Source organism: Hemitrygon akajei, chromosome 22 (assembly GCF_048418815.1).
Source record: "Hemitrygon akajei chromosome 22, sHemAka1.3, whole genome shotgun sequence".
NCBI classification, from domain to species: domain Eukaryota; kingdom Metazoa; phylum Chordata; class Chondrichthyes; order Myliobatiformes; family Dasyatidae; genus Hemitrygon; species Hemitrygon akajei.
Window position 1 is genome coordinate 12,718,598 of NC_133145.1, and position 20,937 is coordinate 12,739,534.

The 20,937-nt window shown below is 44.5% G+C and overlaps 1 protein-coding gene across 4 annotated transcripts in view; it reads right to left on the reverse strand.

Moving 5' to 3' along the window:
- Nucleotides 1-20,937, reverse strand: part of LOC140714989 (glutamate receptor ionotropic, NMDA 2C-like) — a 592,188-nt gene that overhangs the window by 11,777 nt on the left and 559,474 nt on the right. For all 4 annotated transcript variants that reach the window (XM_073026728.1, XM_073026726.1, XM_073026727.1 and 1 more), the window contains exons 7-10: nucleotides 11,956-12,109; nucleotides 10,944-11,069; nucleotides 10,441-10,670; nucleotides 6,684-6,844 (exon numbers count right to left, since the gene is read on the reverse strand). In XM_073026728.1, the coding sequence (XP_072882829.1) occupies nucleotides 6,684-6,844; nucleotides 10,441-10,670; nucleotides 10,944-11,069; nucleotides 11,956-12,109 (671 nt within the window). The remainder of the gene's footprint in view (nucleotides 1-6,683; nucleotides 6,845-10,440; nucleotides 10,671-10,943; nucleotides 11,070-11,955; nucleotides 12,110-20,937) is intronic.

Sequence of the window (20,937 nt, forward strand, 5' to 3'; positions counted from 1 at the left end):
CTTAATAAGGGTTTTTTTTAAATCTTAAACTCCCTAATCACCTCCGACTCATTAGATAGGACCCAATCCAGTATAGCTGATCCTCTAGTAGGCTCAACGACAAACTGCTCTAAAAAGACATCTTGTAGGCTTTCAACAAATTCACTCTCTTGAGATCTATTAGCAATCTACCTGCATGTTAAAATCTCTCATGACTATCATAGGTTTTCTATGTAACCTTGGACAATCAGCTCCCAACTACAACCATCCTTCAGCCATGATTCAGTGATAGAAACATAGAAAACCTACAGTACAATACAGGCCCTTTGGCCCACAATGCTGTGCTGAACATGTACTTACTTAGAAATTACCTAAGGTTACCTATAACCCTCTATTTTTCTAAGCTCCATGTACCAGGAGCCTCTTAAAAGACCCTATCGTATCCGCCTCCACTATCTTCGCCGGCAGCCCATTCCACACACTCAACACTCTCTGTGTAAAAACATCTGACATCTGACATCTCCTGACATGTGACACCTGACATCTGACATCTGACACCTGACATCTCCTCTGTACCTACTTCCAAGCACCTCAACACTGTCCCTCTCGTGTTAGCCACTTCAGCCCTGGGAAAAAGCCTTTGACTATCTACATGATCAATACCTGTCATCATCTTATATACCTCTATCAGGTCACCTCTCATCCTCCGTCACTCAAAGGAAAAAAGGCCAAGTTCACTCAACCTATATAGCTGTAACGTTACCTGTCGGTTTTTAACTCAATCCCACGGTTGATGAAGGCCAATGCACCGTATTCCTCCTTAACCACACAGTCAACCTGTGCAGCAGCTTTGAGTGTCCTATGGACTCGGACCCCAAGATCCCTCTTATCCTCCACACTGCCAAGAGTCTTATCATTAATATTATATTCTGCCATCATATTTAACCTACTAAAATGAACCACCTCACAATTATCTGGGTTGAACTCCATTGCCACTTCTCAACCCAGTTTTGCATCCTATTAATGTCCCATTGGAACCTCTGACAGCTCTCCACACTATCCACAACACCTCCAACCTTTGTGTCATTAGCAGATTTACTAACCCATCCCTCCACTCCCCCATCCAGGTCATTTATAAAAATCACGAAGAGTAAGAGTCTCAGAACAGATCCCTGAGGCACACCACTGGTCACCAACCTCCATGCAGAATATGACCCGTCTACAACCACTCTTTGCCTTCTGTGGGCAAGCTAATTCTGGATCTACAAAGCAAGGTCCCCTTGGATCCCATGCCTCCTTACTTTCTCAATAAGCCTTGCATGGGGTACGTTATCAAATGCCTTGCTGAAATCCATATACACTACATCTACTGCTCTACCTTCATCAATATGTTTAGTCACATCCTCAAAAAATTCAATCAGACTCGTAAGGCACAAGCTGCCTTTGACAAAGCCATGCTGACTATTCCTAATCAGATTATGTCTCTCCAAATGTTCATAAATCTTGCCTCTCAGGATCTTCTCCATCAACTTACCAACCACTGAAGTAAGACTTACTGGTCTATAATTTCCTTGGCTATCTCTACTCCCTTTCTTGAATAAGGAAACAACATCTGCTACCCTCCAACCATCTGGATCCCCTCCCATCCCCATTGATGATGTAAAGATCATCGCCAGAGGCTCAGCAATCTCCTCCCTCGCCTCCCACAGTAGCCTGGGGTACATTTCATCCGGTCCCGGCGACTTATCCAACTTGATGTTTTCCAAAAGCTCTAACACATCCTCTTTCTTAATGTCTAAATGTTCAATCTTTTCAATACGCTGTAAGTCATCCCTATAATCACCAAGATCCTTTTCCGTAGTGAATACTGAAGCAAAGTATTCATTAAGTATCTCTGCTATCTCCTCCAGTTCCATATACATTTTTCCACTGTCACACTTGATTGGTCCTATTGTGTCACATCTTATCCTCTTACTCTTCACGTACTTGTAGAACGCTTTGGGGTTTTCCTTAATCCTGTCTTCTCATGGCCCCTTCTGGCTCTCCTAATTTCATTCTTAAGCTCCTTCCTGCTAGCCTTATAACCTTATAGATCGCTATCATTACCTAGTTTTTTGATGGCCACAATATCATACCCAACAATCTGTAAAAGTGCAACATGATCATCCACTTTATTTCTTATAGTCTATACATTGTGATATAACACTTTGAGTATTATATTTGCTATCATTTTTGATTCTGCATTCCTAATGCACTGATACTCACCCTGCTGGCTGCAATTTTGTCCTATCATCTGCCTGCCTTTCCTGACAGTCTGACTGCACGCCATCTTTGTTTTTTTACCACCAGTCCTATCCTGAGTCAATTCACTCCAGTTCCCATCTCCCTGCCAGATTAGTTCAAGCCCTTCACAACAGCTCTAACAAACCTGCCCACGAGAATATTGGTCTCCCTCAGGTTCAGGTGCAACCCGTCCCTTTTCTACAGGTGATACCTCCCCCAGAAGAGATTACAATGACCCAAGAACCTGAAGCCCTGCCCCTGCACCAGCTTCTCAGGCACACATTTATCTGCCAAATCATCCCATTTCTATCCTCACTGGCATGTGGCACAGGTAGCAATCGAGAAATTACTACCCAGGAGGTCCTGCTTCTCAGCTTTCTACCGAGCTCACTAAATTCTCTTTTCAGGACCTCATTGCTTTTCCTTCCTATGTCACGGGTACCAATATGTACCAAGACATCTGGCTGCTCTCCCTCCCCCCTCTCCAGAGTGTTGTGGAGGTGATCTGAGATAACCTGGGAGGCTACATACCATCTGGGAATCCTGTTCACATCCTGTCTGAGTCCCCTATCACTACCGCTCACTTCTTCACAATACATGCCGGTGATTCTGAAGGTAGATAAGTCACCTGGAACAGATGGACTACACCCCAGGGCAGCTGCAGAGATTGTGGAGGCATTAGTAGAGATCTTTCAAGAATTACTAGATTTGAGAATGGTTCCAGAGGACCAGAAAATTTCAAGTGTCACTCCACTCTTTAATAAAGGTGGCAAAAGACAGAGAACGTGCCAGTTAGCCTGACTTCAGTGGCTGGTAAGATGTTGGTTTCCATTGCTAAGGGTGAGGTTTCAAGGTACGTGGAGGCACATGATAATATAGGCTAAATAGGCCAAAGGAAAAGCTTGTCTGACAGGCAGAATAGACAAAGGCGAATGCGTGGATCGTGCTGCTTGGATTTTCAGAAGGCCTTTGACAAGGCGCTGCAAATGAGGATGCTGAACATGATATTGCAGGAAAGATACTAGCATGGATGGAAGATTGGCTGACTGGCAGGAGTCAAAGAGTGGGAATAAAGGGGGCCTGTTTTAGTTGGCTGCTGGTGACTAGTGGTGTTCCACAAGGGTTGGTGTTGGGACTGATTCTTTTCACATTATAGGTATATGATTTAGATGATGAAATTCATGGCTTTGTGGCCAAGTTTGCAGATGATGTGAAGTAGGTGAGGGGCACACAGTGTTGAAGAAGCAGGGAATCTGCAGAAGGAGTTGGACATATTGAGAGAATGGGTGGCAGAAGGAATAGAGTGCAGGGAAATGCAGGGTTACGTCAGAAGGAATAAATATATAGACTATATTCTCAGTGGTGAGAAAATTCAGGTGCAAAGAGATTTAGGAATCCTTGTACAGGATTCCTTAAAAGTTAACTTGCAGGTTCAGTTGGCAATTAGAAAGGCAAAGGCAGTGAAAGCATTCATTTCAAGAGGACTAGAATACAAAAATAAGAATGTAATGCTGAAGTTTTATAAGACTTATTCCGAGTATTCTGAGCAGTTTTGCACCCTCTTTCTAAGAAAGGATGTGCTGGCATTGGAGAGGGTCCGCTGGAGGTTCATGAGAATTATCCTGGGAATGAAAGGGTTAATGTATGGAGAGTGTTTGATGGCCCTGGGCCTATACTCGCTGGAGTTTAGAAGAATATGCAGAAGGAGGGGAGTTCTCTTGAAGCCTATCGAACATTGAATGGTCTTGACAGAGTGGCCATGGATGTTTCCTATAGTGGGGGAGTTTAGGACCAGAGGCTACAACCTCAGAATAAAAGGCCATTCCTTTAAAATAGAGATGAGGAGGAATTATTTTTAGCTGGAGGGTAGTGAATCTATAGTCAATGGGTATAATTAAAGTGGAGGTTGATGTGTTCTTAATTAGTAAGTATATCAAAGTTTACGGGAAGAAGGCAGGAGAATGGGGTTGAGTGGGATAATAAATCAGCCATGATGGGGTGACAGCAGGCTCAATGGGCCAAATGGCCTAAGTCTGCTTCCATGTCTTATGCTTTTTATTAGTCAGACTCTAGGTTTAAACAATACACTCTTGTTCAGGACTATCATGAGGAAATCCACATCCAACTCAATCAACACTTGTGTGGCACAGGAGGGTATTCTCTCCTGTCCCTTTCTCTGTACACCATCTGCATCTCCAGTGATGCATTAGTTCAACTGATAAAGTTTGCAGATAACACCACTGTCATCGCACTATTCACCAGAGTGACAAATCCACCACCAGGAAGTAAGTAAGCTCAATCACAACAGCTTGGAGCTGAATGCCCACAAAACCATATCAACTTCAAGAGAAATGTTTGTTCATCCTCTTCGTCTCTGCAGGTATCACCGTTTCAACAGTCGGGTTTCTGGGCATCATCTGGGAGAACCATATCTCCTTCATTAACAAAAAGGCTCAGAAGGGCTGTTAGTAAAGGTCTAGCTTCCCCAAAACACACTGGCGCAATTCTACACAGCCGTCATAGACTGCATCTCACATCAGCCATTACCGTGTTCACAGAAACTACAGCAAGCTGGCAGGTCACTGGCTGCAGTCCACCATCACTGCCGGACTGGTATTTGTCCAGAAGAAAGAAGTGGGCAGGATTAATCATCGCAAAACTAACTACTCTGCAAACTGAACTTTACTAAAGCTCCCTTCCAGAAAGTGCTATGGGACTATTAAAGCAAAAACTTCATGCCATCTTAAAAGTTTCTTGGCCAGGCAGTTAATCTGATCAATCATTCTGGTTAGCCCCCATTCCCTCCCCTGCCCCTTCTATCTATTACCTCAGTCTCTGTACGCATTTTAGTCAAGTCAAGTTGTCAAGTCACTTTTATTGTCATTTCGACCATAACTGCTGGTACAGTACATAGTAAAAATGAGACAACGTTTTTCAGGACCATGGTGTTACATGACACAGTACAAAAACTAGACTGAACTACGTAAAAAACAACACAGAAAAAATACTACACTAGACTACAGACCTACCCAAGACTGCATAAAGTGCACAAAACAGTGCAGGCATTACAATAAATAATAAACAAGACAATAGGGCAGGAAGGTGTCAGTCCAGGCTCTGAGTATTGAGTCTGATAGCTTGGGGGAAGAAACTGTTACATTGTCTAGTTGTGAGAGCCAAATGCTTCAATGCCTTTTCCCCGACGGCAGGAGGGAGAAGAGTTTGTATGAGGGGTGCGTGGGGCCCTTCATAATGCTGTTTGCTTTGTGGATGCAGTGTGTGGTGTAAATGCCTGTAATGGCGGGAAGAGAGACCCCGATGATCTTCTCAGCTGACCTCACTATCCGCTGCAGGCAGGGCCTTGCGATCCAAGACGGTGCAATTTCCGAACCAGGCAGTGATGCAGCTGCTCAGGATGCTCTCAATACAACTCCTGTAGAATGTGATGAGGATGGGGGTGGGAGATGGACTTTCCTCAACCTTCGCAGAAAGTAGAGACACTGCTGGGCTTTTTTAAGCCACTTTTTATAATGATGACATGGTAAATACAGGCTGGGATTTATGTGTTTATGCACATAGCCACATGCGTACCTCAACCTATTTTTATATAGTTCTTTATTCTTTAGAATGGTTGAATATTGTTTTTTCTGCATGACAACACGCCACAGAAATTCCCTATTATATGTAATGTACATGGCGAATAAAGTTGATATTCCCAGAATTATAATCTAAATCTGCATTTGTAATGTCTAGTTCAAGCAAAATGTCCTCATAATGTAACCCTTGTAGGTCTAAGGGTCTAAGGTTATCTTGGTGAATCTGCACTGTCCCCGTAATGGCCTCTATAGGATTTAAGTAGCAGACAAGCAGATGAAGTCCGTCTGGTCCATCAGCCCTGTCTAATGCAATTACGATCGTTCCACTCAGAGCCACCTCCAGCAGCAGTGCATAAAAATTGGATTAAAAAACTGAGGGGAAGTAACTCTCAGAAATGTCTCCTGAAATTAGCAGTAGACAGTGATCCTGAGTTTCTAACACCTCCCTTTGTAAGAGGTGCACCGACCTGAGCCGAAGTATGAGGGCCAGTCATCCCACTGAGTCCGTGCTGGCTTTCTCAAGTGGTGCTCTGCTCTGCTCAGTCTCTGTAACACTGCAGAACTGTATTCCTCGCTTGCTGATCCTCATTCCATTTACAGTTATCAATAATCTCTGCTCCCACCATCCACAATAGACAGCAGGTTCCAGCTCATCACTGCTCACCAAATTGCACAGCTATATTTGTAGCCACCAGATCTACAATCAGCCAATGAAACTCCATTTCTATTTTGCCCAAACCAGCCATCATCCTGAGCAAAGACTGGCTGTGTAGGGGGCAGAGGATCCCACCCATATGCCGTGTGCTAATGAGACCCACAGCTTACCCTGATTTCAGGTTAGCCAGAGCATCCTCCACTGAACGTTGGTTGTATCTGGTCATGTAGGAGTGCATATCCGGGTAGTTGTTTTTGATGTTCCGCTCAGTGCTGCCATTGGGAACTGTGCCAAATCGGAATGCCGGGTATTGATCCTGAGGTTTCTGAAACTGTCCATGAAAAGATGTCACTGGAATCTCACATTACTGGCCGACAAGTCCACATTAATTCCACTTGTAGTCAGTAGGAACACCAAAGAGGAGAACAGGAGCCACTGTAGGATCTTCATTGATACTGCCCAGGCCTTCCCAGCACCACCCCACAAAAATAACTCACTATTTAGAGGTGGGAGTTATGGCTCAAGTAATGGAACTTGCGTTTTGCACCAAACATATGAGATTAGAACATGAGAAACCCAAATATTCATCCAATGAGATCTGAGATCAAGGAACCCCCACCATCCAGCCGTGTTCTCTTCTTGTTGCTGCATCAGGATGGAGGTACAGGAGCCTCAAGTCCCAGGTTCAGAAACCAAATATCTATCTTTGGATGAAGATGCACCTAAACAGATCAAAACCACTCTGACACAGTCCTGCAACTGTTTTAATATCCCAGAGAAACCTGACAATCTGGTAACTCATCAAGGTGCCTCTTACGATCAAATTTATACCACAACAGTAAGAGATTCCCAAACACTAATCAATATCTCAAGATGCCCCTTAATAACTAGGGGTTCATTTCACATTCTTGGACACAGTTTAACACCAAGAATCTCCTGAATACCACATCTCCTCTTACCTGTTGCGATACCTTTAACAATCAGTGGCAATGTTAGCACCCACCACAACCTCACCGCCCGAGGTGGCCCCTTTGCTTGAAACTCAACCTCAGCACCTCCTTTCACATACTGAAAATCCCCTCAAAACAAACTCTCTAGAAAATCCCAGAGTCGACTCTGAGAATTCCAATTCCAGAATCGTAATCTCCAGATTCCTGTTGTGCCATGCAACGGTGAAGGGAAGAATATAATGATTTGGCAGATGAATGTGTGGCAGAGGGCAGGGTTATGGATCATTGGGATCTCTTCCGGGGAAAGTATCACCTGTACTAAAAGGGTAGGGTACACTGGAACTTATGGGAGACCTCAAGGATATGCAGTTGATAGGGCAAAATTAGAGTCAGTGGGATGGATTAAAATGTCTTCCTTAACACACAGGTATCAGTAACAACGTTGATGAACTTGAAGCATAGATCAGTATTGTGGCCATTACAGAGACTTGGCTACTCTCAGAGCAGGAATGGCTGTTGGGTATCCAGGGTTTAGATATTTCAAAAGGGAGGTAAAAGAGGAGGAGTGAATCAGGGATGGCATCACAGCTGCAGAAAGGGAAGACATTACAGAGTGATTATCTACAGAGTCGGTGTGAATGCACGTCAGAGACAGGAAAGAAGCAATCACACTGTTGTAAGTATTCTATAGACCCCTCCCGCTGCTCCACCACCCATTAGCAACAGAGACACTGAGGAACAGATCGTGAGGCAAATTTTGGAAATGTGCAAAAATAACATGGAGTTGTGGTCATTGGGGATTTCAACTTCACAAGTATTGATTGGCACCTCCTTCGTGCAAAACGTTTAGATGGGGCAGAATTTGTTATGTCCATTCAGGAAGGATTCCTGATTAAGTACTTTATATAGACAGACACACTGGAGGAGAGGCCATAGTGGATCTGGTGCTGGGCAATGAACCAGGCCAGATGTCAGATCTCTCAGTGGGAGAGCTGTTCAGAGACGGTGACCACAACTCCCTGACCTTTACTATAGCTTTGGACAGGGATAAGAACGGAGAGTATAGGGAAATATTTAATTGTGGGAGGGCAAATTATGGTCCTATTAGGCAGGAACTTGACAACATAAATTGGGAACAGATATACTCAGGGAAATGCACAACAGAAATGTGGAGGTTGTTAGGGAGCACTTCCATGGAGTTTTGGATAGGTTTGTCCCATGAGGCAGGGAAAGGACAGCAGAGTGAAGGTGCCATGTTGACAGGAGATGTGGAACATCTAGTTAAGAGGAAACATAGAAAAACCTACAGCACAATACAGGCCCTTTGGCCCACAAAGTTGTGCCAAACATGCCACCAACTTAGAAATTACTAGGCTTACCTATAGCCCTCTATTTTACTAAGCTCCATGTACCTATCTAAAAGCCTCTTAAAAGACCCTATCGTATCCGCCTCCACCACCATTGCCGGCCGCCCATTCCACGCACTCACCACTCTCTGAGTAAAAAACTTACCCCTGACATCTCCTCTGTACCTACTCCCCAGCACCCTAAACCTGTGTCCTCTTGTGGCAACCATTTCAGCCCTGGGAAAAAGCCTCTGACTATCCACACGATCAATGCCTCTCATCATCTTATACACCTCTATCAGGTCACCTCTCATCCTCCTTCCCTCCAAGGAGAAAAGGCCGAGTTCACTCAACCTATTCTCATAAGGCATGCTCCCCAAACCAGGTAACATCCTTGTAAATCTCCTCTGCACCCTTTCTATGGCTTCCACATCCTCCCTGTAGTGAGGTGACCAGAACTGAGCACAGTACTACTCCAAGTGGGGTCTGACCAGGAAGAAAGCTTACTTAAGGTTTAGGAAGTAAGCATCAGACAGGACTCTACAGTTTCAAGGTAGCCAGGTAAGGACTGAAGAAAGGACTTGGGAGAGCTCGAAGGGGACACAAGAAGGTCTTGGCAAGTAGGTTTAAGGAAAACTGTAACGCATTTTACACGTGTGAAGAACAGTGAGGGTAGGACAGATCAGGAATAGTAGAAGAAATGCCCAGGAGTCAGAGAAAGTAGGGAGGTCCTTAATGAATACTTCAGTGAGAGGAATCCTTGATGTTTGTGAGGGCAGAGTAAAGCAGGCAGTGCTGCTAGAACGAGTTCTTGTTAAAGAAGAGGATGAGCTGGACTTTTAGGAAAACATTAATAGATAAGTTGCCAGGGCCGGATGGATATACACCAGGTTACTTTGGGAAGTAAGGGAAGATATTGCTGTGCCTTTGGCAATGAACTTTGCATCCTCACTGACCACAGGAGTAGTACCAGATGATTGGGGATGTCAAATCCCTTTGTTCAAGGGTGGTGGTCGAAGCAGATACATTAGGACCATTTGGAAACCCATAAGGATGGTGGAAAAATGGAGGGCTATGCAGGAGAGACGAGTTAGATTGATCTTAGAGTAGGTTATAAGGTCAGTACAACATTGTAGGCTGAACAGTCTGCACTTTGCTAATGGCGTTCTGCGTTCTAATCCCATTAGTATTAACATACCACAACTCCCTGAACAAGCTAGGTAGCTCCAGTTAACAGTCCAAGACATCATTAACACCTGAAGACAGCTGTTCAGACTACTGGATTCCCTATGACCTGTCTTGGTTATCCAGGAAACCATCCTTAACACAAGATATCCCACGACAGGCCACAAACCTTCATCGGGACCTGATTGACACCCCATCTGCAGAGAGACCACTGAACACCAAATCTCTCCACCATTCATTAAGACGCCATTTCATGCCCTCGGAAACCAATTCACTTCCATAAGATTATCCTGGCATACCTTGGTACAAGGGGAGGCGGAGGTGATCTTACTGATGAGGGAGGCTCGTTTGAGCTGAGCCCTGGGCAGTGAGTTTACAAGTAGGATGTAGAGGTGGTGGAGGATCCATATGGCTTTCAGCATGGTGATAGCATATTTGGTCCTTACCTTTCTGTCACTGAGACCTGAGACTGTGTCAATGAATTGCTCCTGGATCATGAATGCTGCCAGATTTGCGGTGTAACTTGCCAGGAAGATGACAGCGAAGAAGGCCCAGATTAAGACCATGATTTTGCTGGTTGTACCTTTGGGATTTTCAATGGGGACAGAGTTGTTGAAGACCAGTGCCCAGAGAAGCCACACCGATTTGCCTATGGTAAATGTTGGACCCCCTGTAACTGTGGAAAGACAGTTAGATACACAGAATGAGAGAAGCTCCCAAGTTGTTCTTCCATTCACTCCCTAATCTAGCAACAAACAAACAAGCTCTTTATACTTTGTCCTGTTCTTGACCATTCATTCCCACCACCAACAGTTTACTGAAATCTTTTCATAATCTTTGGAAAATTTCAATGGAAACCGTAAACCGAAACCATTGTCGTGGAATAGTGTGAACCAGATACAAGGCTTTCCCAGTCCCTCTCTGGCAATGCAAGAAACCGGTAACTTACTCTTGCCGCTCTGGAGGTTTTGGTTATATCCGACAGGGCTGTAGTACTCGAAAACACAGACAGTGAGAGCAACTACCATCAGGCACATCACAAACATCATCATCCACACAGCCGGACTGTAGGGCTCTGAAAAGGCAAGAGTGGCAGCTGAGATAACTGTGGACCCCTTGCCTAGTTCTAAAAGTGTATCTATTCTTCTCCAGTTTGACCCACAACCTAAAGGAATTCCTCTGGGTATCACTTTGCTGCTTCAGGCTCGGATTTCCCCTCCTGCCTTGGAAGATGCAATCAATGGGGCTCAACATCACAAATGTGATCATAAACTCAGGTTAATTCTGAAGTTTAACCAAACTCCTCTCCACCAAACCACTTCTCCCCTCCTTGCCAAGTGAGTCTGACTTTCCATCCCCCTCTCCTGTCCTGTCCCACTGTTACTGGGAGATGTTTGCTGTGTGGAGGAGGCCCGGTGAAGGTGAGTTTGCCCCTTCCCCAGCAACCAGTTGCCTTCTGTTAAATAGGAAGCACCTGTCAGTGCACGAGCCATTGGGTGCTGGGTGCCTGCTAGCCCAGCGGGTAGAAGGTGCTCACTGATCCAGTTGCTATCACTGGTCTTAGCTGCATCGAGCAGTCTCTTTTGTTTCCACCATCGAGCCGTGGCCTATATCTGAACTCCATACCCAGCATCTGAGCCCGCCTTTATCATTAGACCCAGCCACTACCAACACAGTTTGACCACTAGGCTAATCTTCAACACGTGTATAGCAGCCACCACGTACTTAATTAAATACAATTTCCTCCAAATCAGTCAGGACTTAATCAAAAAATTCCTGCTAAATGCATTGAAACATAAACAGAGAGGATTTTCCCACTTAGTTTGGTAATTGGCTGTGTTTGTATTTTTTTAATCAGTCTCCACATCTGAGTCCAAAACACCACCTGGTACTGTCAACAATGTTTAACTTTTAGATCAGATAAAACGATAGACGTTTCACATCAAAGCTGCCTTTCTTACCAAGGAAAGCTGACGGGGAGACTGTCCCATTGCTCCTGGCAACCATTACACTAATGCCAGTCTCCACAAAGGGGACAGAAAAGCTCACGATGGCGGAGCGTTCCTCGTTTATCGTCAGTGAGCCGATGGCCATGTCTGCCCTCTGGTAGAACACCTGCAAGTAGAAGTGAAGCACACAACAGCCAAGGTATAAGTCTGAATTTACCAAATAAAAATGATTTACCTTTATTATATTTGGCATAAGAGGTTGTTTTGATTTTAATACAAATTATATTGCCAGAAGAATGTGAAGCCATTGGAATGAATGCAGAAGAAATTAATCAAGTTTTGGCTCAGTTAGAGATTATTAACTACAAGGACTGTGTCCTCTATCATCATGGGGGATTTCATCCAGGCCAGCTTGAAGAAGCCTCTGAACATCCACCAGCAACATATCACCTGTGGAGCTGGAGGAGCAGACACATTTGACCACTGTTCTACCAACACCATGCCATCCCACACCCACACACTGGTCACATGACTGTATTTCACCCCCCCCCCCCCCAGCGTAAAAGCAGAGACTAAAGAAAACAGTGGTAGGGGTGAGGACCAAGAAAGTATGGACAAGGGAGGTGGAGAAGCACCTACAGGACTGCTTTGAGATGGTGGACTGGACAGTACTCAGGGATTCGTCTTCGAATCTGAATGAATCTATCAGTTGTCACTGACTTCATCAAGACTGTCTAGATGAGTGTATGCGTTTGAGATCCACCCAAACCAAAAGCTGTGGATGAACCAGGAGATTCATCGTCTGCTGACGGCTAGATCTGTGCCACTCAAGACCAATAATGCAGAACTAAAGAAGTCCAGGTATGACCTACGGAAGACTATTTTAAGAGTGAAAAAAAATTCTGATTGAGCCTAGAGATAGAATCGGATGCACATCAGTTCCAGCAGAGTTTGTTGGCCAAAACTTCCCACAAAGTGAAACCTAACATCAGGGATGGCTGTGCTGCTTCTCTCCTAGATGAGTTAAGCACCTTTTATGCTCGCTTTGAAAGGGAGAACAGAACTACAAATCCCTGCAGCATCTGGTGACCCTGTGACCTCTGTCATGGATGCTGACATCACGGGGTGAACCTTCACAAGGCATTGGGCCCTGATGATGTACCATGCAGAGCTCTGGAAACCAGTGCCAACCAACTGGCAAGAGTGTTCAAGGACATCTTCAATCCCTCACTTCTGCAGTGGCAGCTTCCCAACTGCTTCAAAAAGGCAACAACCATACCATTGTCCAAGAAGATCAGGTGAGCTGCCTCAATGACTACCACCCAATTGCACTCACATCTATTGCGATGAAATGCTTTGAGAATCAGCTCCTGCCTAAGCAAAGACCTGGAGCCCCTGCAATTGGTCTACAATCACACTGGCTCTCCAGGAGCAGGACTTGGTTGTCAGAGGCTGTTTGAGTTACATGCCATTGGGAGCATTTAATAGGTAGTGGGAGCTTATCCTCACCAGCTTATCCAGAGCCATCAAACACTCCTCACATGTTAACCCTTTCATTTCCATGATCATTCTTGTGAACTTCCTCCGGACCCTCTCTAATATCAGCATGTCCTTTCTTACATAAATGGCCCAAAATTGCTCACAATACTCCAAATGCAGTCTGACCAATGCCTTCTGCAGAAGTGGTTTACCATTCTTCTTCTGGGCAGTGTCTTTACAAGATGGGTGACCCCAGCCATTATCAATACTCTTCAGACCTTGTCTGTCTGGCGTCAGTGGTTGCACAGCCTGAACTTGTGATATACACCAGCTGCTCATAAAATCATCCACCACCTGCTTCCATGGCTTCATGTGACCCTTTTCGGGGTTATGCAGATACTTCACCTTGTCCACGGGACACCTGAATGCTAGTGGAGGGAAGGAGTGCCTTACACCTCCATTAGTAGAGACGTATCTCCACACCACCATCCCCAACCAGAAAAGACCCCCTTTATTCCTACTCTTTGCCTCCTGCCAGTCAGCCAATCTTCTATCAATACTAGTATCTTTCCTGTAATACCATCAGCTCTTACCTTGTTTAGCAGTTTCATGTTTGGCACCTTGACAAAGCTTTAGCAAATCCCAGTAAACAACAGCCACTGACTCTCCATTGTCCATCTTGTCTGTTATTTCCTCAAGGAATACCTTTAAGAAAACTATGCTGATTTCAGCATATTTTATCACGTCTCCTGGTACCTCAAACCTCATCCTTAATAATGGACACAAATATCTTCCCAACCACTGAAACAAGCTGTATAATTTTCTAACTTTTGCCTCAGTCCCTTTTTAAAGAGTGGAGTGACATTTGCAATTTTCCGTCCTCCAGAACCATTCTACAATCTGGTGATTCTTAAAAGATGCCTCCACAATCTCTTCAGCTCCCTCTTTCAGAACCCTGGGCTGTAGTCCATCTGGTTCAGGTGACTTATCTTCAGACATTTCAGATTTCCAATCACCTTTACTTAGTAATAGTGACTACTCTCACTCTGCCCCCTGACAATCCCAAATTTCTGGCACACGGTGAAAATTGATGCAAAATACTTTATTAAGGTCATCCGCCATTTCTTCCACTTTTGCCTCTTTTTTACTCTTTACATAACTGAAAAGAACTTCTGGTATCCTCTTCAATATTATTGGTTAACTTACCTTCATATTACCGAAGACTGCTTCGGTACTACTAACTGGGATGTACTGCAAGGGGGGCTCTGTGGGGGCGTTGAGGAGGTCACTGAATGCATAACGGACTATATTAGCTTTTGTGTGGATGCAGTTGTCCCTGTTAGAACTGTTCGCTGCTATCCCAATAATAAGCCCTGGATCACTAGTCACATCAAAGGCCTCCTAAACCAGAAGAAGAGGGCCTTTAAAGATGGTGATCGGTTGGAGCTTAAAAGAGTTCAGAAGGAACTCAGAGTACAGATAAGGGGGGCAAAGGAGCAGTATAGGAGGAAGCTAGAACAAAAGCTGCAGAAAAAAAGGAGGTGTGGGATGGGATGGATGATGAAGATGAAGATCATCACCGGATGCGGTGCAAAGCGGGGGGCGAACATAAGTGGAGATGTGGAGAAAGCGAACCAGCTGAACAACTTCTTCAACAGGTTCGACAGCTCAATCTCATCCTCACCGCAGAAATCCACACCAGGCTTACTTCCCTCACAGGAAAATAGCCACTCACAGGAGACCTTGCCCACGCCCAGGATTACGGCTGCACAGGTGGAAGGTCAACTGAGGAAGATCTGTACCAGCAAGGCGGCTGGACCGGATGGAGTTTCCCCACGATTACTGAGGGCCTGTGCGACTGAGCTGGGAGAACCACTACAGCGCATCTTCAACATGAGCCTGGAGCAGAGAAGAGTACCCAGACAGTGGAAAACATCCTGTATTGTCCCGGTACTGAAGAAACCACAACCAAAGGAGTTGAATGACTTCAGACCTGTTGCCTTGACGTCGCACGTTATGAAGACCATGGAGCGGCTGATAATACAGAATCTGAGGCCACAAACCAGGCACGCCCAGGATCCTCTTCAGTTTGCGTATAAGGAGAAGGTGGGAGTGGAGGATGCTATCACGTATTTGCTGCACAAATCACTCCCTCACCTAGAGGGGGTCAGTTGTGCTGTGAGGATTACATTCCTTGACTTCTCTAGTGCCTTTAACACCATCCAGCCCAAGATCTTAAGGCACAAACTAACAGAGATGGGAGTAGACTCTCACATGGTGGATTGGATAGTGGACTACTTGACAGATAGACCTCAGTATGTGCGGTTGGGAGACTGTAGGTCTGACATGGTGGTCAGCAGCACAGGAGCGCCGCAGGGAACCGTACTCTCTCCGGTCCTGTTCACCCTGTACACATCAGACTTCCAATATAACTCGGAGTCCTGCCATGTGCAGAAGTTCGCTGATGACACGGCCATAGTGGGGTGTGTCAGGAATGGACAGGAGGAGGAGTATAGGAAACTGATACAGGACTTTGTGATATGGTGCAACTCAAACTACCTGTGTCTCAATATCACCAAGACCAAGGAGATGGTGGTGGACTTTAGGAGATCTAGGCCTCATATGGAGCCAGTGATCATTAATGGAGAATGTGTGGAGCAGGTTAAGACCTACAAGTATCTGGGAGTACAGTTAGACGAGAAGCTAGACTGGACTGCCAACACAGATGCCTTGTGCAGGAAGGCACAGAGTCGACTGTACTTCCTAAGAAGGTTGGCGTCATTCAATGTCTGTAGTGAGATGCTGAAGATGTTCTATAGGTCAGTTGTGGAGAGCGCCCTCTTCTTTGTGGTGGCGTGTTGGGGAGGAAGCATTAAGAAGAGGGACGCCTCACGTCTTAATAAGCTGGTAAGGAAGGCGGGCTCTGTCGTGGGCAAAGTACTGGAGAGTTTAACATCGGTAGCTGAGCGAAGGGCGCTGAGTAGGCTACGGTCAATTATGGATAACTCTGAACATCCTCTACATAGCACCATCCAGAGACAGAGAAGCAGTTTCAGCGACAGGTTACTATCGATGCAATGCTCCTCAGACAGGATGAAGAGGTCAATACTCCCCAATGCCATTAGGCTTTACAATTCTACCGCCAGGACTTAAGAACTTTTTAAAAGCTATTATTAATGCTGTTTGAGATAGTGATTTAGATGCATATCATATTTTTTTACTGAGTTAAGTATTGTATGTAATTAGTTTTGCTACAACAAGTGTATGGGACATTGGAAAAAAGTTGAATTTCCCCATGGGGATGAATAAAGTATCTATCTATCTATCTATCTATCTATCTATCTATTTCATCTTTTCTTTCCCTATTGCTTTTTTAATTTCTTGCTGTTGTTTTTCTTAAACCTCCAGATCCCACTTTTTTTTTGCTCCATTACATGCCCTCTCTTTTGCTTTTCTACTGTCTTTAACTTCCCTTGTCAGCCACGGTTGCCTCAACCTCCCTTTAGAAAACTTCTTCTTTGTGATGTATCTATCCTGTGCCTTCCAAATTGCTCCCAGAAACCCCAGCTATTGCTGTTCCACCTCATCCCTGATAGTGTCCCCTTCAAATCAACTTTGAACAGCCCCTCTCTCATGCCTCTGTGATTCCCTTTAATCCACCATAATAATGATACCTGATTTTGTCTTCTCTCTCAAACTGCATGGTGAATTATGATCACTGGATCACTGCCTACTAAGGGTTCCATTACCTTCAGCTCCCTAATCAAAGCTGCTCATTACCCAACACACAGTCCAGAATTAGCTTTTTCCCTAGCGGGTTCAACCACAAGCTGCTCTAAAAAGCAATCTTGTGAGCCTCCTACAAACTCCTTCCCTTGGACCCCAAGATCACTCTGTGCTTAAGGGCCCTGCCATTGACCATACACTTTTCCCTTACATGTGACCTCCCAAAGTGTAACGCTTCACATTTGCTTGGATTAAGCTCCTTATGTCATTTCTCTGTCTGTATCTGTAGCTGATCTATCTGTAGATAGATAGATAGATAGATACTTTATTCATCCCCATGGGGAAATTCAACATTTTTTCCAATGTCCCATACACTTGTTGTAGCAAAACTAATTACATACAATACTTAACTCAGTAAAAATATGATATGCATCTAAATCACTCTCTCCAAAAGCAGTAATAATAGCTTTTAAAAAGTTCTTAAGTAGTTTACTTAAATACATTAAATACAATCAACCCCGGGCACTTTAACATATCTTACTCCTGGCGGTTGAATTGTAAAGCCTAATGGCATTGGGGAGTATTGACCTCTTCATCCTGTCTGAGGAGCATTGCATCGATAGCAGCCTGTCGCTGAAACTGCTTCTCTGTCTCTGGATGGTGCTATGTAGAGGATGTTCAGGGTTTTCCATAATTGACCGTAGCCTACTCAGCGCCCTTCGCTCAGCTACCGATGTTATACTCTCCAGTACTTTGCCCACGACAGAGCCCGCCTTCCTTACCAGCTTATTAAGACGTGAGGCGTCCCTCTTCTTAATGCTGCCTCCCCAACACGCCACCACAAAGAAGAGGGCGCTCTCCACAACTGACCTATAGAACATCTTCAGCATCTCACTGCAGACATTGAATGACGCCAACCTTCTAAGGAAGTACAGTCGACTCTGTGCCTTCCTGCACAAGGCATCTGTGTTGGCAGTCCAGTCTAGCTTCTCGTCTAACTGTACTCCCAGATACTTGTATTCTGCTGTATCCTTTTAACAGCAGTCTACTTTGTCCACAACTCCACCAATCTTTGTGTCATCTGCAAACTTAATAATCCACCCACCTCCATTTTCGTCCAAGTCATCACAAGTATATCATATATCACAAGCAAAGTGCCCCCCCATCAAACCTAGTGAAACACCACTGTCCTCCAGCTACAATAGCACCTTTCCACCATTACCCCCTCTTCAATGGACAAGTCAATTCTGAATCCAAACTATCAAGTCACCTTAGATCTTCTAGATCAGCTTACCATGAGAGATCTTGTCAAATGGCTTTTACTAAATTCCATGTAGATAACATTCCTGTCCCCCTCCCCTACCCCCACATCAGTCATCTTTGCCACCTTCTCAAAAAGTTTGACATGTCCTACCCTGCACAAAGCCACGCTTAAGAATATTCTGCAATAGCTTCCTACCACCAATGTGATGCTCACCTGCCTAGAATATTCATCGATTATCCCTATTGTCCATTTTGAGCAAAGGAAAAACATTGAATACTCTCTAGTACTCTGGGATATCACCTGTTGATTGTGAGGGCATACAAAAAAAACTTTGTCAAAGTTCCAGCAATCTCCTCTCTTGCTTCTTTCAATAATTTGTATATATACCATCCATTTTTGGGGACTTCCACCTTGATCCTTTCAGAAGACCCAGCACCACTTCCTTTTTGATCTCAAAATGTCCTAGCACTTTAGTATGCTCCATGCTAATCTCACAATCAACCATATCATTCTCTTTGATGAATACCATTGCAAAGTGCTCATTTAGTACCGAATCCAGCATAAATTACCCCCTTTATTGCTGAGTGATCGTTTTCCCAAGAATTCCATGTATAGAGCGAACAGCTGAGATCTCTCATACTCTACCAGCCCATCAAGATATTTACCAAGCCCACTGCCTACTATTGTCAGCAATGTATACTGGTCTCCTTTCCCTGTACTGCTCTGCTAGTTCCCCAATAGTAATATTCCATCCTCATTGCCAGTGGAGTTTCTGCAGATCCCCCCACATTGCTCTTCAATGAGACAAGTAACAAGACAAAATACTCTGAAACAAGCACCCTCCTACCTGATTCTGAACAATGCCAGTTCAGCAATGCCTGACAAAATGAAAGATCCACAGTCATTCCGAAATGCACAACGTTATAAAGGTACCTGCTCCATGATTAACATAAGTGTTGTGTATATATGTTGCCCAATGTTTTTTGTACTGACAATAGTTTACATTAGGTAATATTGTATGTGTTGCATTCATGGGTGTCCGATTGGTTCCAAAGCATTCTAAAGGGGGAGGGTGAGCAGCCGGAAGTCGTGGTTTATGTTGCTACCAATGACGTAGGCAGGAAGAGGGAGGAGGTCCTGAAGAGAGAACATAGGAAGTTAGGCTGAAAGCAGGAATGCCAAGGGTAGCAATTCCTGGATTGAAGCCTGTGCCAGCAGCCAGTGAAGGTAAGAATTTGGCAGACTGACATTTAGCATGACTGAGGAATTGATTCAAGGGGGCAGGGTTTCAGATTTCTGAATCATTGGGATCTTTTCTGGGGAAGGTATAACCTGTACAAATAGGACAGGATACGCCTTAACCCTAGGGAGACCAATATCCTCATGGGCAGGTTTGCTAAAACTGTTGGGCAGAATTTAAACTAATTTGGCAGGGGGATGGGAAACTGAGTGAGAGCTGAGGATGGGGCAGTTGGTACACAAGCAAGTGCAGTGTGTAGTGAGACTGTGAGGGAGGACAGGCAGATGCCTGGGCAAAATTGCAGTCAGTGGGGCAAGTTGAATTGTAACAAGGGGGCAAAAGCAAAAAAGGCACTGAATACAGGATGAAAGGTGTTTATATTTAAATACACACAGTATACAGAATGAGGTAGATTAACTTGCACCCGAGTTAGAGATTTGCAAATATGACACTATAGGCATCACTGAATCATGGTTCAAAGAAGATCATAGTTGGGAACTTAACATCCAAGGACACACATTGTATCGAAAGGACAGATAGGTAGGCAGAGTGGGTAGCAAGGCTGTGTTGGTAAAAACTGAAATCAAACTCTTAGAAAGATGTGACATATGATCAGGAGATGTAGCATCCTTGTGGGTAGGGTTAAGAAAACGCAAGGGCAAGAAAACCCCGCAGGAAGTTATACACAGGCCTCCAAACGGTGGCCAGGATGTGGGTTACAAATTACAACAGGAGACAGAAAAGACGTGTACAAAGGACTACGTTATGATAGTCATGGGGAGGTGCAGGGGGAGATTTCAATATGGTGGTAAATTGGGAAAATCAGTTTGCTGCTGGATCCCAAGAGAGGAAATTTGTAGAATGCCTATGGAATTTTAGAGTAGTTGAGCCCCCACTGGGAGAAAGGCAATTCTGGATTGTGTGTTCTGTAATAAATTTAATTAGAGAGCTTAAGGTAAAGGAACCCTTGGGAGGCAGTAAGCATAATATGATAGAATTCTACCTGCAGGTTGAGAGGGAGAAGATAAAGTCAGATGTATCAGTATTAAAGTGAGGTAAAGGGAGTTATAGAGGCATGAGAGAGGAGCTGGCCAAAGTTGATTGGAAGGGGCTGCTAGCAGGGATGATTGCAATTCAGAAGGCAGAAGATCCCAAAAATTCTAAAGGGAGGATGAGACAATCGTGTCTGACAAGATAAAAGACAGCATAAAAGCAAAAGACAGGGCATATAATAAAGCAAAAATTAGTGGGAAGTTAGAGGATTGGGAAGCTTTTAAAAACCAAC